This window comes from Ziziphus jujuba, chromosome 12, assembly GCF_031755915.1.
Source record: "Ziziphus jujuba cultivar Dongzao chromosome 12, ASM3175591v1".
Lineage (NCBI taxonomy): Eukaryota > Viridiplantae > Streptophyta > Magnoliopsida > Rosales > Rhamnaceae > Ziziphus > Ziziphus jujuba.
The window spans coordinates 22956791-22981985 of record NC_083390.1 but is presented as its reverse complement, the minus strand read 5'-3'; the positions used below and the strand labels follow the sequence as shown (position 1 = coordinate 22981985).

The following is a 25195-nucleotide window of genomic DNA, read 5'->3' as shown; positions in this document are numbered from 1 at the left end:
CTGCATTACAATTTAAATTTTATTTCTACTTATCAAATGGCTATTAAAACTTAAATATTATTTCTACTTACCAAAAGACTATGTTAATAATTTCTATACTCTACTTTCTTTGTTAATACGTTCTTTTCGTTTGTTTGTTTGTTTGTCCTTCCAGTGCTTGGATGGTGCTGTTGACCCAGAAGTGCACTTAATGAATAAACTTTTGGACTTTTAAACATTTTTCATATGATAAGCTATTAATTTCCTTTATTAAGATGTTGTTTTGTATTGAGGATACTGATTTTGATTTTTTCTTCTTCAAAGCTCTGGCGGTTAATGATCCAAATAATTGCAGCTCTCCTACCGAATCTAAAATTCAGGCCACGGCAACAAAAATTTTGCCATTAAAATTCCTCAAAATACAAAGAAAATTGTTTATCATATATCAATGTGAAAAAGAAAATTTATAGTCCCTAAAAGAAAACTCTGAAAATAGAAAGTACCAAAGTGTATTTGGCTTATTTATTTTATTTTATTTCATTTTATTTCTCTCCTGCTGTAGCTCAGCTCAATGACATTACAAGATGAAGGCATTTAAGATTTTCCATAAAATCTTACATAAACTCGAATAATTAAAACTTAATGTGATAGTTGAAGCTCAAGGAAGTTAAAGCTTCTAGACTAACATTATTGTCTTGCGCTTAAAAGAAATTGTACACAGAAATAAAAGAAAGGTTTATATCTTCTACTTGCATGTAGCAACCAAGACCCTTCTAGGAGGAAGAGAAGGCCTTCTTCCATGGAGCAAAGCCATGTTATCAAGGAAAACGACATCACCTTTCTCCCAATTGAACTGTATGCTTTCTTCTTCGATGATCTGTTCGCATCTCTTCACTACCTCTTCTGGAATCTCTGTTCCATCTGCCATTGTGGCAGAGCTAAGCTCCTTCCCATGCATGCCTACTACCGTATTGAACCACATCCTCCTTCCTTTTCTTCCTTCAAACACTTTCGTTAAAGTTCTTGGCCCCAATATGGTCTTCACCCCACCATTTGGAAGCCACTCCAAGTCCATGCCAAGAGCCTTGGCCCTGCAACAAATTTCCCACACCATGTCAACTTCCAAATATTTTACCTAACATATATAGTATTAGTGCATACCTTATCTCAGCTAGTGCAGGGTCTGATGTCCCCAAAGCATCTTCCCAACCTCTACCCCTCATAGAAGAAGTATTATCCTTGCTATAAGCTGTGAATGAGTATTTTAAACCCTTTGCATCCATTTCCTCCACATACTCGGGAAACTCCTCTAGCATTCTCTCCGTTACCCGGAAACTTGGAACAAATGGTGTTTGTCCTCCTTCTGGTGGTGGTGTCTCACAGAATAGGATTACTTTTTTGGGACATTCCTTAATCTGCTCGGTTAGAAGATATTAAACAATATGGTATATTATTGAATCCTATTATATATAGCATATGTAAGCAAAACAATAGGTCAAAGCCTTCATATATTCAAGTTAGATATGTTGAGCATTGAAGAATATTAGACATTAGGTGACAAGTCTGTTCATTAATTTTGAATTAATTCTCGTAAATCTTATTGATGAATGAATGAAAGAATGGTGAAGTTAGCATATAATCATACATATATAGTTAGTATGCTTCACCGCCATTGGCATTGCATCATTGCTTATGGAACAGAATTATATTATTCACTAATTTGCCGGCCAACCGGGTCAAAAAAAAGAAAAAAAAAGGTTGATGTCATGTTTCCTGACTAAAATGGATTGCAGAAAAAAGAATGAAAAACTTGGACGTCTCTGCATTGCCAAGAATTCTAAAAATCTTTGTCCAGTACTTGCTCTACATGAGAATGCATCAAGAGTAATAACAATTTGAAATTCATTTTGATTTCCTTTAATTTTTTTTTTTCTTTTCAACTGCTCCACAAAGGGAAATTGTGGCTTTAGGCAAGCAGAAGGAAAACTGCTGCCAAAGCTGTTTTTGGCTTTTGGATATAACATCTGTAAAGTGTTGTCAAATATACTTTGAAGTACTTTTTCATTTTCTCTGTCAATTCCATCTTCTATAACACAAGATATAGTAAGGTACACTGCAATATGGTATATATCATTGAAATGACTAATTAGACCTTCAAGTTTTTGCTTAACTCAAAATGAAACAAAAAGTTTGAGCTGGGTTTTTGCTGATCACTAAGAAGAAGCATAAATCATGAATACGCATATATATATATATATATATATAAATGACTTACCAAGACCATCTCATGGTGGTAGTAAATCATTTCAGAGAGAGGTCCCTCATTAGCAGTCCATATTCTCTTGTAAATATGAGTTCTAGGTGCAGGACCCACATAACGAATATCATCCCACCCAAATGTTTCCACAATTTCATTGAAATCCTCGGCGTTCTTCACGTCATAACCTCGAAGGAGGACAGCACTGTTCTTGATGATCATCTGCTCAAACCAGTCCTTGTTCTTCTTCAGAGCCGAAAGAAGAGACTCCAAGTCACCCTTGTTGGGCTCTGGTGGTTGCAGAACCAGTGGCATGGTTTCTCCATCCACCACTTTTTGCCCTTCACATTTTCCTTCCTTGAAGTCCTTGCACAAGTTCTTGCATAAGTTTTCCATTCTCTCTCTCTCTCTCTCTCTCTGATCTTTTCTCTTTTGCTAGTGATTATATGTTTGTTTCAAGCCAAAAGGGTTGTGTGCATATATAGAGTGATGGTGGTGGTGGTGGTGGTATGGTTTTTGGATATTACTAAATAGGATTAGGAAGGGATTAAATCAAAGTTTATTTTTATATTCTATCTGAATTTTATGTCTTCTTGTGTGAGGTTGCTAGCTCATAATTGATCCTCTGGTTTTGTTAAAAATTCATATTATAGGAAAAAGCCCAGGCTTTAAAGCAAATTAGTTGTTTACAAAGCTCATATATGCCTCACAAAGTCACAATAAGACAATCTGTGGTAAATTCATGTTATTATTTAATAATGAATCTTACCTATTTAATATATCGGTCCAAAAATGAAAGCTCATGATGTGCTATTGGGATATACTTTGGATTTGTCATTAATCATATTGTTGAGAAGAGGATTAATTAATTATATTAATCGTGAGAAAAACCAAGGTATGGAAGATCTCCAGCTTTGCCTTTTTACTAGACAAATGCAGCTTGGTTGTAAAATGCAAAATATAAATTAATTTCTATCTTTGTTTTTTCCTCCCTTTTAAGCCACCATTTTTATAGCATTTCAAGCTTGACACATTGTGCATTGTCTCTTTCTAAGATACGCATATAAGAGTCGTCGTGGTAAGTCAAAGAACATTTTTATATATTTATATATACATATTTTCATTTGCAGAGTCCAATTCAGAAAAATATATATATCGATGGCTTCGAAATTATGTGCTTTTTTGTTACGTCTTTGCCGTCCAGGCATGTTTAGTTAAACAACAAAGACCAAACAACAAGAAGAAAAATACATAGCACTACCTATGCTTAAATTTTCCATTAATTTCTGACTAGGTAATATCCATGTCCATCTTCATTGTTTTAACACTATCAAAAATGTGATTTTACACTATTTGTTTACGTTATGCATTGGCCAAAAACAATGGCAACGGATGATCAGCTTGTCCTATATGTCTTTTAAAAAATTAAACCAAAATGACATTGAAAAATGTTGGTTTAATATCCAAAAATTAAACCAAAATGACATAGAAAAATGTTGGTTTAATATCAAAAAATTAAACCAAAATGACAGAAAAATGTTGGTTTAATATCACTTTTTCTCCCAAACTATAACACATCTTTCACATTGCTTCCCAAACTATTGTTGTTTTTGGCATAGCTGTGGTTTAACTTTGCAATTTTTTTCTAATGAATTTGGTCAAATTGGCCATTTATAATACAGGAAAAATATGAGATGAAATTAAATTTACTTCCACATAAATACATAAGTTGTATACAATTAATTTTATCAAAGTCATCCATTGAAAATGATCGATTAAACTAAAGAGACACAAAACAATAATTAGAGGGGCAATTTAAAAAAAAAAATTTATAATTTAAAGGCAATGTGAAAACTGTATCACAGTCTGGGGTAAAATGGTATTAACCCAAAAAAATAAAATAAAAAAAATACTTACTTTAAAACTCTGGTAACGCTATGACTTGAAGCATTACAATTTGAATAACTTGTTAAACTCATATAATATACTTCATATCATTTTTGTTAGAAATAAAAAAACTACAACATATATATATATATATATATATATATATATATATATATATATATATATATATATATATATATATATTTTTTTTTTTTTTTTTTTTTTTTTTTAAATCGTCATTATTTTTTTATTTTATCGTACCAAAACATATTAATAAAGTTTTAACTTTGGAGGATATAAAGAAACGTTACACAAAAACTAGGCTTTTTCATAGAAGTCAAGCACTCTGCTTTGGGCTGTGAGGCAGTCCCCTGTTTACGCTCTTGTGCTCAGTGTTGTCTTGGACTTTATTGCCTGCCATTTAGAAAATCCTTTCACCTTTTGAGAAGAAAATTGCAAAAATTGGAATAATAACAATAATAAATAAATAAATAAATTTCCCCAAATATAAAAATTCAATTCAACCATAAATTAAACCTACATTTATTGAATAGTTCTTAGATAAAATTTAAATTATCTAATGCTTTTTACTTTCTACACTTCAAAAACTCTTTAAACAGGTTTTATTTGGGGAAAAAAAAAAAGAAAAGAAAAGAAAAGAAAAGAAAGAAGCTAGGGATAATGTGTTCTTGGCTTATTGGATGCAGATTAGCCTGAAAGTCAAAGTTTATCTTGGTTTTCAAGGAATATTGTTGTCTTAGTTTTCAGTGATGATATTGTGGTGGCAGCACAAGGGCATGGGGTGTGTTTGACTTATAATATCTATGAGGGGTAGTTATATAAATATTTTTCTATAGTATTATATAGATTTCAGCTTATTAAATTTTGTATTTTTTGATTGATATTTCAAAAAATATAGAGATATTGACAGCCAAACATTTCGAAATTTATCAAGGTTGATACATTGCATTCTAATTTTTTTTTTTTTGCACCGTTGGTACTTTGTTAAAAATGCATAATGGAATGATCAGGTGTTTTGCATGTGCTCATCAAAAGAGGATAAATCATGTAATTATACAACTTTTAAGCTCTATTTGGGACTCAGAAAATGTGGAGGAAAAAAATTGAGAGGAAAAAAGGGAAAAGAAAAGAAAAGAAAAGAAAAAATAATAGGAAATGTTGTTTGATGGAAAAAATAGATAGATTTAAAGTTATTTGGAAAAAATCGATAGAAAGAAGCTCCTTCGTTGCCAAAATGGAGTTTTGATTTCCTAAAACATCAGTTAGATAGAGAGGAGACAAACAGAAAGAAATACAAAGAAAGAGAAAATACACAAAAAAAAGGAGGATAAAGAAAGAGGAGAGACAGAGAGAAAGGAGACAGACAAAGAGATTTACAGAGAAAGAGAAAGTACATCCAAAAAAAAAAAAAAAGAGAAGAGAGACAGAGAAAAATGAGAGAGATAAATATAGAGACAGAGAAAGAGAGAATACACAAAAAAAAAGGACAAATACAAAGAAAAGGAAAAGACAGAGAGAGTTACAATAAAAGAGAAAGTACACTAAAAAAAAAAAAGATGACTGAGAGAAAGAGGAGATAGAGAGAACTTCATTCCGAAAATCACTTTTTCTTCTTCTTCTTTTTCTTTTTCATCCTTCCACATCCATGTCTGTTCTTTTCCATTTCTTATCTTTTTCACTCCTCCGTGCTCTTTCAAACCCAAAATCCCTTTGTTTTTTTTTTTCCCCCCTTCTTAATCTTATTCTTTCGAACCACTACTCTCAGTAATATCAAACAATCCTAAACTCAATGGAACCCTAATTTCTCAATTGAGAACAGTGAAATTACATGATTTATCCTCGTTTGATGAGCACGTGCAAGACATCTGATCATTCCGTTATGCATTTTTAATAAATGAACCAATGGTACAAGTAAAAAAAAAAATTTTGAGATGCAAAATGCCAGAAAAAAAAATTTAGGATACAATGTATTAATCTCGATAAAATTCGAAATCCTATCAATATCCCAAAAATATTTTATAGAGACACATCAATAATGTTCTTTCTTTTTTTTTTTCTTTTTTGTAAATACAAGTCATTAATGTTGGAAGGAGTAATGTATAAATTACATAAATAATTATGCAATATCTTACTACATAGATATTCAGGGTTTTATCCCAAAAAATAAAAATAAAAAAAGATAATCAGTTACCATCTTTCTCTTCACACACTTAATTCAAACCTTACATATACCTCTTGAAAAAAAAAAAAAAAACAAAACAAAACAAAAACCATTAATTTGAGAACATAAATCGCATGCATCCACTTGATCTTTATTTAAATGTGTCTTTGAAATAACTTACAGCATATATTAACATTACTTGGGAATTGTGATCCCTGAGTACTAATTGAGCAACACAACAAATAAGTCACGTGGCATTTCATTAAGAGAAATGGATAAAACAAAAGAACAAATAAAAATGAGAAACTTGTAATAATATAAAGTATATTTACCACTTGGCCTCACTCTCAGAGCCTCAGTGCAGCATGAAATTCCATCCACCAGTCCCCACAAAATAATACCCAAAACCCATTTCTCAGTAAAGCAAGCTAATTCATGGTTAATTTTTTTTTAATATAATAATTATTATGATTTTTTATTTGGTAAACTGGTTTTAGAAAGTAATTAATGCTGAAAGACTGATGCCCAAACGTGTCAAAACCGGAATCAATCAGTAAAAGTACAAAGTACCCTTTTTCTTTCCAGATAAAGAAATCCTAAAAGGCCACTATTTTGTTTATTACTCAATATAAATTCTGAGTCTTGCCACTCAGATCTAAAAGCTGGACTGTCGGTTGCTTACCTAGCTAGCTTTACCATTCCCACTGAATAGTAGTCTGAGAGAAGCTGATCAGGGTTTTTCACACTGCCCTTAAAACCCCACCACCATGGCCAAAGTCTCTACCACACTGCTTCCGCTCCTTTTCTTTGCCAGAATCTCAGGGCTTTTGGTTGCAATGCTGGTCCTCTTCTGGGCTTTAGCTTTCAAGTCCAGCTTTCTCTCTCACTCTGCTTCTCAGGAGGATCTCATCTACTCAGTATGTGTGGTGCTTTTATTGATTTCCTCTGCATTTTTTTTAGAAAAATTAAATTTTTGAAGATGTATAATTTGTGGGTTTGTCTTGTTTCTTCTGGCAGGTTCTTCATCCTTTGTTGATGGTCATTGGTTTCATTCTTATTAGTGGAGAAGGTAGTGGGAAATAGAATCCAGAAGTTAGAAATTGGAAAGATTTAACATATATTTTGAGGTATAAATTATTTAAATTTAAGGAGTTTTATTCAATGGGTTTTGAGTGTTTTTTGTTTTGTTTATTTTCCACAGCAATTCTGGTGCATAGATGGTTGCCTGGTTCAAGGAGTTTGAAGAAATCCGTGCATTTGTGTCTTCAAGGAGTAGCTTTGGCCTCTGGAATTTTTGGGATTTGGACAAGGTTTCAGGGGCAGGATGGGATTGTGGCTAATTTCTACAGTCTGCATTCTTGGATGGGTTTGATCTGCATCTTCTTGTTTGGTGCTCAGGTATACTATTCTTCATTTTTTTTCCCTAAGTTCTCGCTCATATGCTTTTTAATCTTAATTTTTTGTTTGCTTTAATTCAAAAGGTGTTTGTTTCCCGAGAAACTTGCATTATGGCATTGTGGTCCCTCCTCCTCTTCCTCATCAATTTGTTTTCTTGGAGCTAGAAGCAACATTTCTGCATTATTTATTAGCCATAGACATTACTCATTTAATGACAAAATTCTGTCAATTCCAATATGCTGATTAAGAAAATGATCAATGAAGAGATACTTTGGATGCTTATACACTTTAGCAAAGTGTGGACCATAGTCTTAGCAACAATAAAATAAAGAGTGTAAAGACACCTGTGTAGTATCAGTACCTACCTGTTTTTGCATCATTCATTACATGGGCCATCTAGAAGCCAAACGAAAATATCAAAGCCATTCTCTATTAACAAAGAGCTGTTCTTTTTACACACTAAATTTTACTATTTACGCACTCCTCCCCCATGAATTTTTTTTGGTAGCAAGATGTTTTTGGCCTTTTTTAAAAAATTTGACATTGGAGGAGTGTGTATATATAAAGTCCAAATGGCATTGTAAATAGAAATTTTCCCTGGTATTAATGAGTCATAACAACTGGAAAGATTCATAGTCATACTAATTCATGGAAAACAGAGAAAGCTCAAATTGAAATTATTGTTGAAAAATTATAGAAATGCCATATTGGATAGCTTTGTCATAGATTCATGAATCATGGTCAAATCAGTCATGGTAGATTTCGTGGAAAACCAACAAGAGCTCAAGTTGAAATAATTGTTAGAAGCTAATGTAGGGGTTTTGTGCTTTATTTTGATGTGCAGTGGATGATGGGTTTTCTGAGCTTTTGGCATAGAGGTGAAATGAGGAGAGCAAGGATAAGGGTGTTGCCGTGGCACATATTTCTTGGGCTATACACATATGGTTTGGCTGTGGCAACTGCAGAAACTGGACTATTAGAGAAGCTCACATTCTTGCAAACAAATAGGAATTTGGCCAAACGATGCGCAGAGTCCATGATTGTTAATGGTTTAGGATTGGGGCTTGCTCTTCTCAGTGGCATTGTCATTTTGGCTGCTGTTTCACCCAAAAAACAATCCCACCATTACAAAACCAAACTTGTCTACTCTGATACTAAAACACTGCCCTCTCAATGATTTTTTATTTTTTTTTTCTGGTTTTTGCTAATATCTTTTCACTGATCTTTAGGTTCTGCATTTTGATTTACCTTTTGAATGGATGTTAGCTGAAATATAATGCCAACTTTTCATTCTTTGTCAAATAGAGCACAAAAATCCAGACCAAATTAAAATTACCTAAAAATGAGAGGACAAAACCACTTGCATTTCAAAACATATCACAAAGTTAGTCTCTTCAGTCTAACCAAAAAAAAAAATAAAATAAAATAAAAAAATGAAAGGAAAGAAATTTTAACCTTTCGTTGGCCATTAAACTTTACTATTTATATAATAAAAGGATTATTTTTGCAACAAAACAATTAAAGAGGATGCTAATTAAATTATTAATGGCCAACAACTAGAAAATGAAGATATATCTAAAATAATTTTAAAGTAAAGAGGATAGTTGTGTAATTTAAACAGAAAAAAAAAATTGAAAAAAGAAAAAGCTCCAATAGTAGAAGTACATCGACCAACCAAGGCCAAACCACTTGTCCCCCAAAAAGGAATGAGAAAAAAAAAAAAAAGTTCAATCAAATCCAATTCTCTGGAACACTGTTGAATCTGTGTGTGTGATCTGACCCCCAACTCAAAAACCCTAACCCCCAATTTCCTGAAGAAAATGCGTGCTTCAGCGGCATCTCCTTCTTCCTCACTCTTCATCACCACCTACACTCCCACTATTTTACGACGCCGTACTCTATCAATCTTCATCTCCTCCCACCCATTCCTCAGAGCTCATCATAGTCACAGATTCGCTAGCCCTGGACTGCGTCTCTCCGCTTCACTCGCTGAGCGGAATCTCCAGCTCTCTTGGTTCTCGCCGGACCATAATGCCACCGACGACTTTGGCGGTTGGGCCATTTCCGACTTTCCTCCTGTTCACCATCGGAAGAGAGGTTGTTTTTCCTCCCTCATTTTCTATTCTGTCTGTAATTGTAGCTTTGCAAATATCTGGAAAATAAAGCTTTTGTTATTTGGGTTCAGGGTTGCCTATAATCCTGATTAGTGGTCTTGGGACTTCAGTGGCTGTTCTACTAGCTGCCATTGCTTACTTCTCACTGTCCAGAAAAGGTGTCTGATATCTTTACTGATTTTTTTATTTTATTTTCTTTCTTTTTTTTTTTTTTTATCTCAATTGGGTGTTTTTCAGATTCTTTTATTTATTTATTTTTTTCTTTTGCAAAATTGGGTTTTTATTGAATTGAGGTTTTTGGGTTGGCATGTGGTTTATGGATGTGCATTTTCTGAATTCTATATTGAGCATATCTTATGGTTTTTGTAGGTTTTAAGTTTCAAATTACTAGTCTTCTTCCGTTGCATGGGATAGTAAATGGCGGTGAAAGCAAAACCGCGGACTATACGGCACCTGATGTGGCGGAAACAAGTGCAGAGTCTATACCTAGTGCTGTTAGTGAAGATGTTAGTTCAGGTATGTCAATTTTGTAATAACTCAAGTCCTGAGTTTTACACTTTTTTCATGGCAACGTCTGTATTTCTATAAAGAATAATTGCATCCCACTGGATTTCAATCTCAAATATCTCCCACTTACAGCTCTTTGTTAGTCATACTGCAATTTTGGTTTTTAAAAAAAAAAAAAATTTCAAAATGACAACTTACCCTTCTAGTGTGTAACCAAACCGTATTTTATTTAAAGATTATTTCATATTGAAAGATATCACGCACACACATGAATCTAAATTATGTTGGTTTTGTGTTTTAATGTCAAAATTTTTTCCTATAAAACAATATATGCTTGTTTCGTTACACATACAAGAAGAGTTATTTTCTAATTTGGAGAAATTATAGATGTCTTCTAACGTGGGGGGTTGTTAGTGGATGAGAATTTAAATCTAACGGGGTGTAATTATAATTTTTGGAGGAAGATATGAAAATATACAAAAAACCTTAGGTTAATTTATTTTTCTTTAGAATGTACATAAATGAAATCTAGTGTACATTTTCTAATTTGTATTTGATACAACCAGCACATGTGGGAAAGCTTGAACCTATTATAATTCCAGTTGCTGTGGATTCTACTCAAGGGGAAGCTATTTCAGTTTTGAAGAAACTGAAGGTTTGTGTGTTTATTGCATTCCTTCAAGGATGTGGTTGGTTTCCATATTTTGTTTTCTACTGTCTGTTTTTGTAATGCCTAAATGAATATGAAGAAAGAATTCTGATCCACCTGTAGTTCTTACTATTAACTGAAATTAGGAAGTGTGGAATGATAAATAATAGTTAAATATAAGATGCTTTTATATAAATTGCATGTAATAGGATGATAATTTGATTGGACGAACAGTAAGGTTTGAAAAAATTTCCTAACCAAGGATTTTCAATCTCTTCTTTTTTTCTTTCTACTTTCTTTCTTTTTTTTTTTTCTTGTAGAAAAAATGGCAGGTGTCTTTTTTATCCAGAGAAATTGTTTTACATCGTTGAAAATTTTAAACTTGTGACTTTATTATTAATAGACTTAGCAATGAAATGGTATGCTAATGTGAATGAAGCTTTGGGTCCAGTTCTGAGCATATCTCAACTGTAATTAAGGAATACAGATCATTGAAGATGATGTCAAGGCGGATGAATTGTGCACTAGAAGGGAATATGCAAGATGGCTAGTTCGAATGAACTCGTTGCTGGAAAGGTAGTGATTCTTCCACGGCATGACAAGGAAAATATTTCATTTAGTATTTTGTGAATGCTTTGTTAGGGTCTACTTAGCTATAAATATCTTGCTTTTAGGAGTCCAAAGCACCGGATTACCCCATCAGTTTCACTTTCTGGATCCATAAATGCTGCATTCAATGATATTAGTGTTGAAGACCCAGACTTTGGGTCTATTCAAGGTAAGTATTACTGTTTTAGTCCAATTGATTTAATGTTTTCTGATGCAGGCAGAAGCTAATCTATGCTTTTGTATCTTATTAAGCCCTGGCAGAGGCTGGTGTCATTCCCAGCAAGTTGTCAAAGTACAGCTATGATGGTTTGAGAGAGCAAGAAGACGTCTGCTTTTTTCCTGATAGGTACAATTTGATGCTTTTTCTTTCCTGCCTAATTTATTTAGCTTCATTTATTCTTACTTAGCATATATGATTCTGCAGGTTCATCTCTCGGCAAGATCTGATAGACTGGAAAGCCCAGTTAGAGTACGATTTTGTGCCAGGGATGATACAGGTACAAAAAATTTCAAATATTATCAGTTCTTTTTTGTAATGTATCCGTTCTGGACTATACATGCATCTGACACTTCTTCAGGCAGTCATAGCTTTTAAAATCTGACTTGTTTACAGTCCAGATGTCAACGACAAAAGTAGGTTTTATGGATGTGAAAGAGATCGCTAAAGATGTGTCTCCAGAACTATACGCAGACATGTTGGCTGGGGACCGGAGCATACTCAGAAAAGTTTTTGGTATTCCTCTTGTTCTTCTTTTATTGCTATTGTTCTGCCCAATAATCCTTGAATAAAGAATATATTTCAATCTCTTCTGCAAGTGCAAGCGCATACATAAACATGCCCACATGCAAAAAACACACATGTATACCTATTGTTTAACTCTCCGTTTCTTAGATTATATGTGAGTTCTCATTACAATCAACCATTCATAAGTAAAAGTAAAAATTTAATTCCATGTTTTCACCTGACATCATATGAAGATACAAATTACAGCTGGGCAAGTTAAAGTCAATTTAGCTACAAAAGTAAGAGATATTTATATTTTATGGGTTGTTGAGAGAAAATGAATAAGTGAACCAAAAAGTATATCAACTAGTTACCAGGTTTCAAACTTTTAGTTTTTTTGTACATCTTAGACCATCAGGACACAGATTAACTAGATTTATAAGTTCATCATGGATGAAGAATTTTTACTGCCTTTTGTGTGTAGAAGCTGAAGTTTGTGCTAGCGTCCTCTGTTTGCAGGACAGATCAAGCGGTTGCAACCAAAGAAACCATCAACAAAAGCACAAGCAGCTGTTGCACTGTCAAGTGGCAGGATGGCTGAAGCAATCTATATTGAATTGTTGAGATTAGAAGCTGAAAGTTCTGCAAGGCTAGCTGAGATGGAAGATATTAGGACTCAATTGCTTGACAGAGGAGACATAAAGAGGTTTTGGGATGAGAAGCTGGATGAAGAGAAAGCCAGAGGTGTTGAGGTGGAGAAGGTTTATTCTACTGCAGTTAGTGATCTGGAGCAGGAGAAAATTGTTCAAGAAAAATATTTTGCAGAGCAATTAAAGAAGAAGGCAGCTATGGACTGTCAGAGGCAGTTGCTTCTGAGTCTCAAGGAAGAAGTCAATGAGATATCAGAAAAACTTTCATCTGAGAGAGCTATGTATGTGGCTGAGCAATGCAAGTTGCATGATACGCTCAGTGATATACAGTCCAAGCAGGAAGAACTGCTTGATTCAAAATCTATACTTGAGGCAGAGAAAGAAGCTCTCCGAATTTTAAGGTAGCGTTTTCATCATTTTAGATAAGCTTTAAAGCAAGATTTAGAATTATCTACTTGGGAAAGTTAATTAACTGGGGTGATATATGGGGGTCTATGACAGTGTCACCTGGATATAGGTGGAACTAAAACTAGTCATAGACGCTATATATGAGTGTGTGCGGTTCGCTTATTGGTATTAGTGATTGCAGATCTTGGGTAGAGGATGATGCAAGAAGAAGCCAAGCTCGAGCCAAGGTTCTCGAGGAGGTAGGTCGAAGGTGGAAGTGGGACAACCATGCTTAACTTTCGCGGTTCTTACAGTGTACAAATTATTCAAAGTTTGTTTCATAAGCATAGAGATCATTTGCCGGGGCAAGGTCTACAGAAAGAATCCCTTGCTATTTTGTTGTGTTCTAAAAAGATGAATTATAAAACTTTTACAAGGCATTGCAGCATGGTGCAAATCAAGCCATTCATGTATCTTTATTTCTTAATTCGTGCATAGAGAGAGCAAGAAGGAAATGATTTGAATTTCTGTTTAATAAGTCTCATTATTGATTGACGTAAAGATAAAGAGTTGCTATGGATAAGGATTACAAGAATGGTTCTCATTCCCTATTGCTAATATATGCTGAAAATGTCCGCAAAGTTAAATCAACCCCTTAATAATATTCGTTTTTTAACTTGATAATACCCTCAACGATATTCGTTGATTCTGAAGTAATGCTCCACTGAATCGTTTGTTCTGAAAATCACGTCCAATGCAAAGCAATTTAGTTCTTCTTTTTTTTTTTTTTTTTCTTTAGATTACTTTATACGGGTCCCAAGAATAAAAAGTTAGTACAAATAATCATATTTCGATAGGGGTAAAACAGTAAAATCAAATAGATAGAGCAGTCAAAACTTAAAAATGTGATTCCCGCCTAACCATTCGACCTGCTTGGCTCGTCTTGTTCAGCTGGTTTTGGCTCTTTCATGATCCCAAATTGCATTCCCAACTCCAATCTCTCTTTTATTCTCCCCCAAAAAAAAAAAAAAAAAAAAAAAACTCTAATCTATCTTTCATTTTTTTTATTATTATTTTTTTAAAAAAATTATATATTTTTCGTTAATGTAAATAAAAATATTATCATGTTGTAAAAACCTATATTTTGTTGTATTTTGATTTGCAGCCTTTTGTTTGCCTGCGTTGTTTTTAGTGGCAGGGATCAACAAGAGCCCCAGAGCCACTGGGCTTTTCGGATAATACTTCGAACACATCTGGGTAAGTGGAGTCCACACATTTTAAGATAAAAAGAAAACGATTTTTCTCTTTAATAATTTTTCATTCCTATTTTATTTTTCGTGTTGTTTCTTTTGGGATAATATTCATTTCGACAAGTTCACACCAGCAAAATTCCTCGGCCAGACAAACAGATGATATTTGAAGAATGCTGCCCTCCGCCCTACATCTGTCTTCCTTTGTCGTGCTTGACTTTCTCAATAGAATTTGCCCATTTCGCTTCCCCATTCATATTTTAATACTCGGAAATTATTTTCTTTTATCTTTTCTCTTTTATTATGTATAAAACCATCTATATGGAGACAGTATAAAAAACTGATGTCATATATATACAGTAAATTTTTATTTTTTTAAAAAATATTAAATTTTAATACGATTTGTATACAGATGATTTTAGAATATTTATATATATATATATAAAAGTAAATGATTAAGAATAGATGTTTCTTGTAAGACCCAAAAGCTAAATAATCTGAAATGTTACCAAGATAGTAAAAGAAAACTTGTTTAACACAAAATCACAAAGAAGCAAAACTTGCAAGAAAAATGCCAAAAAGTTTCAACATGGGGTTTTGGGTTGTGGGTCAATGACCAAAAAGATCGATTTATTTTGCTTGGCTACATCTTTCTACATACTCCAGTCCATCAAGCAAACAGCTGATAAATAAATTTTGCTGCCCCCACTTTACTCATCAAACCAACTAATTTTCTTTTCTTTTTAATTATTATTATTTTGGTAATACAACCGATCTATTTATCAAACCAACCTTCTTGCTTTTTCTCCACATTCAATTTGGGGGAAACAGAATAAAGCAACCGCCTTAATCTTAAAGTTCCTTATTGGACTTGGACCCCACTCTTTGTAATTGCTTCCTCATGACTTGTACCAAACCTGAACGCTTTGATCTTTGTTGGTTTGGTGTGGTTCCAAACACTAACCAACCAAACAGAGCGTGTGGGTTGGATCAGACGGCAGTGATTGGTCGTTCCTTGTTTTTTGAGTTCTGATCAACTCAAGCTTTAGTTCAGTCTACATGAATATATTATAGAATGGCTCAAGAGATGAGACAATTTTCTTACCCCTAAGTCTGTTTCCAGCTTATGGCCAAAATATATACAGGAAAGGAAGAAACTTTGGCTGATATATTTCTTTTTTTGAATTTACTGTTGCTTGTGGTCGTTTTCAGTTTTCTTTCTTGGCTTTGTTTTTAACTGTATATATTCTCGCAAAACAAAACAACTGCGGTGACAAAAGCTCTCTAGACTCATCCAGTTGGGAAATTTGTCAATCCTTTTGGAGAAAAATTGACCACTAGATTTTGGTGGCTGCTGTAGCTCCTAATATTGGAGTTTTTCTGTGGGAATTCTGGTTATCAGGAACTCTGTATCCAAGTAAAGTTTTGGTCTTGGAAACTTCTTTTAAACGTGATAAGGTTATAAAGCTGATGGTGTGGAAATGTTTGTGGCTCGATATGGATATTTGAATATGGAAATAAACCCAAGTTATCTAACTTGGTGCTAGAATGTTCATAGTTAGGTATGGTTGTGGCACTAGGATTGGCTTCTCAGGTTCTCTAGGAAGTTACAAATTCTGGGTTCTAATGGTTTGAATTCTCAGTTAGGATGGGAAGTAATAATTGCCGGGTTTTTATGCAATTGGGTTTTCTCCACAGATGGATGAAAAATTCAGCTTTTCCATTTTAGAGTATCCTCATGATAGTAAGGTTAAGCGTTCTGGTTGCTGCTTCAGTTGCAGCCTTTGCAGTGAGGCAGCTCAACGCCAATAGCTCAGGTTCGTCGGGCTGCCCTTCGTTATGAGATTATCGTAAATGGCTTCCTCTTTTGCGTTGATGAAACAATATTATGCAGATAGAAATGCTAAAGTTTTTCAGCTGATTTTCATGTCTACTGAAAAGTCTGCGTCTTTTTTTTATCAGAGACTATAATTCAATTTCAGGTAATTTCATTTTCTTAATGCTTATGGTATTCTTATGATGAAATAGGAAATGGCCGAGCAAAGTTCAAACAACAACAAAGCAAGGAGGATGACAAAGAGCAGGTTACATGTTCTCATGATTATCAAAAAGGGGAGGATGTAAGTATTAAGTAGATATTGGAACTTCTATCAATTTTCGATATATTTTTCGGCCTTCAAAGATGTAATTTGCAGCTTAGTATGCATTTTAATCAGAATGGGGGAAATTTAAGCTATTCTTTATTATTTTCTCTAAATTAACAAGGAGTTATGTGAACTGCAGTGGGAAGAGGAAGAAGAAGAAGAGGTTAAATTAATTAGCAGCATATTTAACCGAGCTCGTGATAGTCCAGTCGATAATGATCAGGATGAAGATATATTACCTGAATTTGAAGATCTTTTGTCTGGGGAGATTGAAATTCCTCTACCTGGTAATAATATCTCTAAGAAAGAGAGAGACAAAATATATGAAACTGAGATGGCAAACAATGAAAGTGAGCTGGAACGGTTAAGAAAACTGGTAAAGGAATTGGAGGAAAGGGAAGTAAAGCTTGAAGGTGAACTGCTTGAGTACTATGGATTGAAGGAGCAAGAATCAGATGTTGTTGAGTTACACCGACAGCTCAAGATCAAGACAGTGGAGATTAACATGCTCAATATCACCATTAACTCTTTGCAGGCTGAGAGAAAGAAGCTTCAAGAACAGGTTACACGGGGATTGTCAGTGAAGAAGGAGCTGGAGGTGGCAAGGGACAAGATTAAAGAGCTTCAGAGGCAAATTCAGCATGAAGCAAGCCAGACAAAAGGCCAGTTATTGTTCCTCAAACAGCAAGTTTCAAGTCTGCAGGCTAAGGAGGAAGAAGCTGTGAAGAAAGATTCTGAAATAGAGAAGAAGCTAAAAGCTGTGAAGGAGTTAGAGGTAGCAGTTATGGAGCTTAAAAGAAAAAACAAGGAACTTCAACATGAAAAGAGAGAATTGACTGTCAAACTGGATGCTGCTGAAGCAAGGGTAGCAGCACTTTCTAATATGACAGAGGTTGGATCCTAGACATCTCTTGCATGCTTATTTTCTATTTGTTTATTTATGTATCTTATCGAAAGGGAACCAGGGATGGCAATGTGGAGAAAGGAGTTTAAAGCTCTTTTAGATATCTATTTAGCTTCTGATTTGTAATTGCAAGAAGTTTGTTATTAGAGCATAGGCTATATACCTCACTCAGCATTATGAGTGAAACTTGTCTTTATCAATGCTTGTAAATTTGTTCTTAAAGCTTCATTGTTGTAATGTGTTCCTTCATGCTGATGCAGAGTGACAAGGTTGCGAAGGTAAGAGAGGAAGTAAATAATCTAAAGCATGCAAATGAGGACCTGTTAAAGCAAGTGGAGGGTCTTCAGATGAACAGGTTCAGTGAAGTTGAAGAACTAGTGTATCTTCGTTGGGTCAATGCATGCTTGAGGTATGAGCTTCGCAACTATCAGGCTCCTCCAGGAAAGATATCGGCCCGTGATCTCAACAAGAGTCTGAGTCCCAAATCCCAAGGGAAGGCTAAACAGCTGATGTTAGAGTATGCAGGATCGGAACGTGGGCAGGGGGATACAGATCTTGATAGCAACTTTTCTCATCCATCCTCTCCAGGAAGTGAGGATTTTGAAAATGCTTCTAATGATAGTTCCATGAGCAGATTGAGTAGTCTCAGTAAGAAACCTAGTTTAATCCAAAAGTTAAAGAAATGGGGAAAAAGTAAAGATGACTTAAGTGCTCTTTCATCTCCATCCAGATCTATCTCTGGAGGCTCACCAAGTAGGACAAGTATGAGCCTTCGGACAAGGGGTCCCTTGGAAGCCTTGATGCTGAGGAATGTGGGTGATAGTGTAGCCATCACTACATTTGGGAAGATAGATCAAGAATCTATTGACTCTCCTGAAACTCCAACAGCTTCAAATGCTGGACCACAAGTTTCTTCTGGTGACTCGCTTAAATCTGTTGCAACATCATTCCAATTGATGTCCAAATCAGTTGATGGTGTTTTAGATGAGAAATATCCTGCTTATAGAGATAGACATAGGTTGGCCTTGGAGAGGGAAAAGAAAATTAAGGAGAGAGCTGATAAAGCAAGAGCAGCAAAGTTTGGTGATAATTTAAATTTGAATTCAACCTATGAGTCTAGAACCAAGACTGGAGAGAGAGCTGTAGTTTTACCTGCAAAACTTACTCATATAAAGGAAAAGGCAGTTGTTACTGGTACAAATGATCAATCTAGTGATGGTAATACGACTGATCCTCGAATGATAAGCAAGATGAAACTTGCTGAGATTGAGAAGAGGCCTACTAGGGTGCCTCGACCTCCTCCTAAACCATCAGGAGGTGCTACAGTTGGTATAGCTTCCAATACTTCAACTGGAGTAGGACCACCTCCTCCACCAGGTGCCCCACCACCACCTCCACCACCGCCTGGTGGACCACCTCGTCCGCCTCCTCCACCAGGAAGTCTACCAAGGGGAGCAGGGAGTGGTGATAAGGTCCACCGGGCTCCTGAAGTGGTTGAATTTTATCAAACATTGATGAAGCGAGAGGCAAAGAAGGACACATCATCTTTAATATCTTCACCATCTAACAATGCATCTGATGCAAGAAGCAACATGATTGGGGAAATCGAGAACAGATCATCATTCCTTTTAGCTGTGAGTATAATGTCTTTCTTTGTTTCTTATTATCTTGTTGTACGGGCCTCGAAATTTAGATATTTGATCCTAGATTGAACCAAACTTGTACTTATGCTGTGTCCAGGTGAAAGCTGATGTGGAAACCCAAGGTGATTTCGTCATGTCATTGGCAACTGAAGTTCGAGCCGCTTCATTCACCAACATAGGAGATCTGGTGGCCTTTGTAAACTGGCTAGATGAGGAACTTTCTTTCTTGGTATGCCATTAAAATTTTTCAACAGCTTTAATTTTCACTCATGACAGTAGAATAATTGAGGATTAATGAAATATATGCTTCCACATCTAAGCCATAATTCTGAACTCCCTGTACTGTTACAGCTTTTATATATTACTTATCTCCTTATTAGGAAAGTCCTAAGCTACTTCTTGCTCTAAGATTTAGGGACATAAAATCTATCACAGGATTTTTCTACATAGACAGGTTTATCTGATATCTATTTGTTTCGCTGTCTTCGACAAGGTTGATGAACGGGCAGTACTCAAGCACTTTGATTGGCCTGAAGGAAAGGCAGATGCATTAAGAGAAGCAGCTTTTGAATATCAAGACCTGGTGAAGTTGGAGAAGCGAGTCTCCTCTTTTGTCGATGATCCCAATCTTCCCTGTGAAGCTGCTTTGAAGAAGATGTACTCGTTGCTTGAAAAGTAAGTTTCTTTCTCATGCGTGTAGTGGATGGTTGTATGGCTGTTGGTTAGCTTTACAAGATGTGATATGAAAAAAAGCAATGCATTCTCTTCCTATTTATATTCTTATGTGGTCTTTATCATGTTTCCCAGAGTTGAGCAAAGTGTATATGCACTCCTACGTACAAGGGACATGGCTGTTTCGCGATACAGGGAATTTGGAATTCCAGTTGATTGGTTATCAGATTCAGGAGTAGTCGGCAAGGTATGGTTTCGAAACTGAAAAGAATCAAATTCTGTTATAATTGACAGATTTGTCATAATCAAACTATCCAGAAAACCAAAGATGAAATGAATTTTAACAAGTCTTTGCTATTGCAGATCAAGCTCTCATCCGTTCAATTAGCCAAAAAATATATGAACCGTGTAGCATCCGAACTTGACGCATTGAGTGGACCTGATAAGGAACCAAATAGAGAGTTTTTACTGCTTCAAGGAGTGCGTTTTGCTTTTCGTGTTCATCAGGTAAGCTTTTTATCTTTCTTAGCAAGTTATGCTGAACATGCCTTTGGTTCACGTATAGAAGTGAAAAATCAAACAGTTCCAAAAGCTTTCAGTAGTTTGCAGCAAATCTTGTTTGCCATATATCACCTTTCAAATCCTGCTATGCTTTAAGTTTTTCAGCAAGTGATATAATAATGGTTTTTTTTTTTTTTTTTTTTAATTTTTATTTTGGGCCAGTTTGCTGGTGGATTTGATGCAGAGAGCATGAAGACATTTGAAGAACTAAGAGCCCGTGTAAATTCACAAATAGGAGGAGACAATAAACTCGAATAATGAGGATCCTTTTTTTTCTTTTTCTTTTTTGGTCTTTTTCTTCTAATATTTGTATATTTTAACTTATCCATCCATGTTGCAGAAAACCTCATATATATTGAATATTGTAGAACTGTTAATCCCAGTTTAAGCCACAAGAAAAATAAAATAAAATAACACATATTGATTACATTCCAAATAAAAAAATCAATATATAATTTCGATTTGGATAAGTGATTTAACTTTGTTGCAAAGCTAACCTTGACAATTTTTTAAAATTTCACATGCAAACTGACATTAAGAAGATAAACGCTAATTGCAATTCAACTGTTTGTATTTATATGAAAACGTGATAATTTAAATATAAGAATTTCAAAAACTTTTATGCAAAAGAAGCAACATTGCAATAAAAATGGAACTATGTTGCAGCAACTTTTGAAAGAATTAGGATCCTATATTTGTTTTTGTTTTTGTTTTTGTTTTTTTTTTTTTTTTTTTCCCCTCCATTTTTTTGGGGTGAAATCAGGGCCAAAGGCCCTAAAACAGCTAAACTATAATTGTTGATAAATTACCGCATTGTGATTACAACACTTCTTTCTATGAACTTAGCACCAGCAACCTTCCCTTGAATTTGAGAAGGCAATTTAATGACACGTCTTTGATCTCCTGCTTCCACCAATAACTCAGATCCACCCCTATACTGCATTTTCCATATAGCTATAGTCAATGTCACAATTATTCGCTTGAAATTTGAGATCCGAATCACAATGTGAATGCCTATAAAATATATTAAAAATTTAAAAGCAGATATTTATCCACAATTTCAAGACTTGAGGAGGCCCCATAAATTAAGTACTAGCAAAAATAAGTCCACACTTGCACTCTACATGTTGAAGCTTCTCATGCTAAATTCGATAGTGCCTACAGTCCAACAGGTATCTCAAGCATTTATTTTCAGGTCCATTTATGTTAAACATATAAAAATAAGATACTTAGCAGAAGGGTTTCAACTATGTGATCAAGTTTTAGAAAGAAAATTTACACTTTCTCTACTTTCTTTTACCCTGAATTAACACCTAGAAGATTAAATTATTTCTACCTTTTTTAGCTGCTAAAGAGTAGTTAAGAGAATGGCCCTCATGAACATCCAAATGATATAGATATTAAAACTCCAAAACTGTAAAAGACACTTAAGGATGAATCAGTACTTGAAAGAGAAAAAGTAAGCATACTTGGTATAGCTTGATCTCTGACTTGTCAAAGCCAGGCATGAGAAGAGTTACTGATTTCTTGGCTGCATCAAACTTCACTGGTGAAATTATGCTGCTGCTGCCACTTCCTGGCACAGAAAGTAGCTCTCGTGCACCATTCACATCTTTCAGCAAAATTTTTTTCCAGTCTAGAGCGGAGCCAACTGAGATATGTGGAATGGAAGCAAAAGGCAATGGAGAAAAGGTTTTCTTAGCTCTTTCCACTGATTCTGTATTCAAATGTGGAGAACCAATGCCTAATGCACCAGAAACATGTGCACCAGCTTGAATTGCACAACCCCAATAGCGTAATGCAGAATTTACAGAGACCAGATTGTCTGGATCCATCACTAAGAAGCATCCAAATCTTTGCGATCCTGAGAATGCAGATGACCCCCTCTGCACCAGATATAAGCTCATTGGAATTATATATCATTACCCTGGTCATAGGAAACAATAATATTTACCTCCAACCATCTTTCCAGAGCATCCCATATCTCTGCACTTATCTTCCCATTGAGAACAGACTGGCTTCCACTAATATTCATTGCTTCATCTACAAGTCGCAGAAGTGAAGGACCAGCCAACCTCCCAAGGTCAGTCTTCTCAGCCAGGTTTCGCATATATTTTAAGTATAATCTGTGCACATCTTGTTATTGAGAATACATATTAACATAGGATAGAGAAAGGGGTGTGGGGGGCAGTAGTAAGAAGGAAGGTTCCCCAACCTTGCTTTACTGGCTGAACTTATCATCCTTAAAATTTCCTCAGAGCTCATACCGTCATATATTATTACATCAAATTTATCTTCGTTGTGGTTCTTTTGAGCAACATTCCTTAGAAATCCCACAAGCCTCTCAAGAGAATATAAGGAGAAAATAGGATCCATCCCAGGAAGCACTCCAAGCTCTTCTCCTATTATCTGCCACATTTCAAAGAGCACAAAAAAGAAAGCATTTCGGAGTTATCGAAGGAAAAAACTAATGGAATTTTGCATTCACTCTCCCAATGATTCTAGACCAATCAGTCAAGAAAGATATTACACACCCACCCTTTCGAGTGCTCCTTGGGTCATGTTGAGGCGGGCATCCGCTTTCTTTAGGCGATTGAGAGGTTCAAGAAGCATCTGGGCTTATCAAGAATTGCTGTTATCTCAGCTCAAGCCGCTTAAATCAAACAGTCATGAAGCAGACAAAAGAACAAAAAAAGAAGTAGAAAAGCACACACTTTGGTAGTCTCGAACCTAAGAGCTGAAAGGTTGCTGTTGCATACTATAGGAGAACTTCCAATCTTACAGTTTAAAAGATACTCAGCTGTAGGGTCTTGAGTATGTATCACCAAGCATGTGCTAAGGCCAGAACTTGCATAATGCTAACAACATGTAAAAGAAGAGTCAGAGTGAGAGGAAACAGACTTATTAAATTGAATGCTTAAATTTGAATAAGTTCCAGCACATACAACAAAATCATTTGGTCACATAAATTATATATCAACAATATAATCAGCTTAAAATTAGAGGAGCCAAAGTCTGGGGATTCCAGCACAACCTATTCCATACAATAATTTTGGGAAACTCGAAACTAACAAGCAAAACAGGAGTTATAGAATCTTAAATCCTTAATCTGTCCCCTTCCATGAAGATGCTTGATTGGTTTTCTTCTACTTAAAGGTTGCTATTCTTCATCCACATCTAATACTTGGATAATATACTTGAAAATAGTCTATTAAAATTGCTCACAATCAATTTTTTAATAACCAGTCGTGCTTGCATTTGCTACCATTGATTTCAATTCTGGGTAATCATTTCTTGGCCGCGATATAGGACTAAGTTCAATGAAAACCCACAATTAAATATACGCATTCTATGTTTCTGAACTCGCAGATAGAATCTAAACCGTTCTGTTCCACTTAGCCTGATTAAACATAGAGTATCGAAATAGCAAAGAAAACGCACACTAAAAGAAGAAGAACCTGAGCAGCAAATACAGCCGAAGTGGTCTTTCCTGAACCGCCTTTGCCCAAGAAAGTAATCAACTTGGTCGATTTCTGAGAAGAAGCATTATCATCTTCAGAGATTGCCATGGCCATTATTAAAGCTGGAGCTCCTCTACTTCTGCGCATAATACTTATAGGAGCAGAATAAGAAATGGGTTTTTGCAGGAACAGCGTCGAAGTAAGAAAGGAAGCCATTTTGGGTCACTGCTTTTGGTTTTGGTCGGTGATTTTGGCTGTAAAACGAGCAGGAAGAAGGAAACAAACATGGACTGGAAAGTATATTAGGAAATACAATTAAATACCTTATATTTTTGTTTTTCAGTGTGTATATAGTAATGTTCCACGTCTAAGTACACTCACAAATATTTTGAGTGTGAGTAAATCCGCATTGGGCTTTAGGTTGTGTAATGCTATTGCTAAATACACTTGTTAATCTTCTGGGTTTTTTTTGCTGAGACAATCGTTAATCTTCCTGTGGCTGGATGCTTTAATCCTCACGTCTTGCTAAATACATCATCAAATTGCGGTGGGCGTATACAGTGATCTTATAAACAAAAATACAAAAAATACAAAATAAAATAAAATTTGTGATCGGTATGTTAGATTTTGAAAGGATTAAATAACAAAAAAATAGGTTGGGCAGATTGTTGTTGTTGTTGTTGTTGTTGTTGTTTTTTTATTTTTTTTATTTTTTGTTATTTTTTTTATAAATAAAAAAATAATGTTTTTATCAAATGTATTTTAAGCTCAAATTAAAAGGTTACCTAGGAAAATTTGTGATGCGTTGTTTCCCCTCGAAGGCCAAAAATCTTGCTTCACAAAGTAAGACTACTAGCAGATCCGTTTCCTCACAAATTGCTAAGTTTGTAATTGTCATCTGACTCATTTGTAATCAAATTTAAAAGATCATAAAAATAAGGCTGAATACTAAGAGAAAATTAAGCCAACTCAAAAAATTCATACCTAAAACAGAACCATCTACTACTTGAATACATAGGATATTGCAAAGAGAATTAAAAACTCTAACAATGAATTAAAATGTAGCTTTGCATAACATCCTATCCATCTTGCTCAAAAATTTGTTGTCAATTTGAAAACAATATGGACTTTTATAATACATGTTTAATTAATTCACTTAATTCCATTTGGACAAATTTTTTAAGCTAAGCTTCAAGGCTTGAAAATCATGACACGTA

General features: G+C 34.8%; 5 protein-coding genes across 6 annotated transcripts; 3 read left to right on the top strand and 2 right to left on the bottom strand.

Moving 5' to 3' along the window:
* Positions 1 to 608: 608 nt before the first annotated feature.
* LOC107429550 (clavaminate synthase-like protein At3g21360) lies at positions 609 to 2657 on the bottom strand. The gene is made up of 3 exons (XM_016040261.3): positions 2255 to 2657; positions 1141 to 1394; positions 609 to 1070 (listed from the first exon to the last, which is right to left on the bottom strand). The coding sequence occupies exons 1-3, from the start codon at positions 2630 to 2632 to the stop codon at positions 725 to 727; spliced, it is 978 nt and encodes a 325-aa protein (XP_015895747.1). The 5' UTR covers positions 2633 to 2657; the 3' UTR covers positions 609 to 724.
* Positions 2658 to 6921: 4264 nt separating this feature from the next.
* On the top strand, positions 6922 to 8893 carry LOC107429579 (probable transmembrane ascorbate ferrireductase 4). Its single transcript, XM_016040288.4, has 4 exons — positions 6922 to 7222; positions 7323 to 7374; positions 7507 to 7703; positions 8548 to 8893. The coding sequence occupies exons 1-4, from the start codon at positions 7073 to 7075 to the stop codon at positions 8878 to 8880; spliced, it is 732 nt and encodes a 243-aa protein (XP_015895774.2). The 5' UTR covers positions 6922 to 7072; the 3' UTR covers positions 8881 to 8893.
* Positions 8894 to 9327: 434 nt separating this feature from the next.
* On the top strand, positions 9328 to 13938 carry LOC107429578 (uncharacterized). 2 transcript variants are annotated; one of them, XM_048462702.2, is made up of 11 exons: positions 9328 to 9800; positions 9889 to 9975; positions 10187 to 10333; positions 10891 to 10979; positions 11461 to 11549; positions 11627 to 11751; positions 11835 to 11928; positions 12007 to 12079; positions 12201 to 12315; positions 12826 to 13357; positions 13546 to 13938. In XM_048462702.2, exons 1-11 carry the CDS (start codon positions 9524 to 9526, stop codon positions 13637 to 13639), a joined length of 1722 nt encoding a protein of 573 aa, XP_048318659.2. In that variant the 5' UTR covers positions 9328 to 9523; the 3' UTR covers positions 13640 to 13938. The 2 variants fall into 2 exon arrangements, with proteins under 2 accessions (XP_048318659.2, XP_015895773.2); XM_016040287.4 differs by having other exon boundaries at positions 9333 to 9800; positions 11648 to 11751.
* Positions 13939 to 15297: 1359 nt separating this feature from the next.
* LOC107429575 (protein CHUP1, chloroplastic) lies at positions 15298 to 20899 on the top strand. The gene is made up of 9 exons (XM_016040285.4): positions 15298 to 16410; positions 16622 to 16713; positions 16877 to 17629; positions 17902 to 19275; positions 19382 to 19513; positions 19778 to 19959; positions 20092 to 20203; positions 20320 to 20463; positions 20680 to 20899. Exons 1-9 carry the CDS (start codon positions 16332 to 16334, stop codon positions 20773 to 20775), a joined length of 2964 nt encoding a protein of 987 aa, XP_015895771.3. The 5' UTR covers positions 15298 to 16331; the 3' UTR covers positions 20776 to 20899.
* LOC107429562 (uncharacterized protein At1g26090, chloroplastic) lies at positions 20871 to 24958 on the bottom strand. Its single transcript, XM_016040275.4, has 8 exons — positions 24764 to 24958; positions 23976 to 24543; positions 23232 to 23375; positions 23056 to 23130; positions 22733 to 22926; positions 22472 to 22643; positions 21987 to 22403; positions 20871 to 21454 (listed from the first exon to the last, which is right to left on the bottom strand). Exons 2-8 carry the CDS (start codon positions 24192 to 24194, stop codon positions 21323 to 21325), a joined length of 1353 nt encoding a protein of 450 aa, XP_015895761.3. The 5' UTR covers positions 24195 to 24543; positions 24764 to 24958; the 3' UTR covers positions 20871 to 21322.
* Positions 24959 to 25195: the final 237 nt, after the last annotated feature.

What these genes read in the sequence shown, in the direction of transcription:
- LOC107429579 (XM_016040288.4), top strand. Translation starts at nt 7,073, where the DNA reads ATGGCCAAAGTCTCTACCACACTGCTTCCGCTCCTTTTCTTTGCCAGA. An exon ending in AGGAGGATCTCATCTACTCA is followed by an intron (nt 7,223 to 7,322) that starts GTATGTGTGGTG and finishes TTCTTCTGGCAG; the next exon opens with GTTCTTCATCCTTTGTTGAT. An exon ending in CATTCTTATTAGTGGAGAAG is followed by an intron (nt 7,375 to 7,506) that starts GTAGTGGGAAAT and finishes TATTTTCCACAG; the next exon opens with CAATTCTGGTGCATAGATGG.
- LOC107429550 (XM_016040261.3), bottom strand. Translation starts at nt 2,632, where the DNA reads ATGGAAAACTTATGCAAGAACTTGTGCAAGGACTTCAAGGAAGGAAAA. An exon ending in ACCACCATGAGATGGTCTTG is followed by an intron (nt 1,395 to 2,254) that starts GTAAGTCATTTA and finishes CTAACCGAGCAG; the next exon opens with ATTAAGGAATGTCCCAAAAA. An exon ending in CCTGCACTAGCTGAGATAAG is followed by an intron (nt 1,071 to 1,140) that starts GTATGCACTAAT and finishes AATTTGTTGCAG; the next exon opens with GGCCAAGGCTCTTGGCATGG.
- LOC107429578 (XM_048462702.2), top strand. Translation starts at nt 9,524, where the DNA reads ATGCGTGCTTCAGCGGCATCTCCTTCTTCCTCACTCTTCATCACCACC. An exon ending in GTCTGCTTTTTTCCTGATAG is followed by an intron (nt 11,929 to 12,006) that starts GTACAATTTGAT and finishes ATGATTCTGCAG; the next exon opens with GTTCATCTCTCGGCAAGATC. An exon ending in CATACTCAGAAAAGTTTTTG is followed by an intron (nt 12,316 to 12,825) that starts GTATTCCTCTTG and finishes CTCTGTTTGCAG; the next exon opens with GACAGATCAAGCGGTTGCAA.
- LOC107429562 (XM_016040275.4), bottom strand. Translation starts at nt 24,194, where the DNA reads ATGGCTTCCTTTCTTACTTCGACGCTGTTCCTGCAAAAACCCATTTCT. An exon ending in TTAGGTTCGAGACTACCAAA is followed by an intron (nt 23,131 to 23,231) that starts GTGTGTGCTTTT and finishes TGATAAGCCCAG; the next exon opens with ATGCTTCTTGAACCTCTCAA. An exon ending in CAGAGATCAAGCTATACCAA is followed by an intron (nt 21,455 to 21,986) that starts GTATGCTTACTT and finishes TGGAAAATGCAG; the next exon opens with TATAGGGGTGGATCTGAGTT.
- LOC107429575 (XM_016040285.4), top strand. Translation starts at nt 16,332, where the DNA reads ATGATAGTAAGGTTAAGCGTTCTGGTTGCTGCTTCAGTTGCAGCCTTT. An exon ending in GCTCAACGCCAATAGCTCAG is followed by an intron (nt 16,411 to 16,621) that starts GTTCGTCGGGCT and finishes ATGATGAAATAG; the next exon opens with GAAATGGCCGAGCAAAGTTC. An exon ending in ATTCAGGAGTAGTCGGCAAG is followed by an intron (nt 20,204 to 20,319) that starts GTATGGTTTCGA and finishes TTGCTATTGCAG; the next exon opens with ATCAAGCTCTCATCCGTTCA.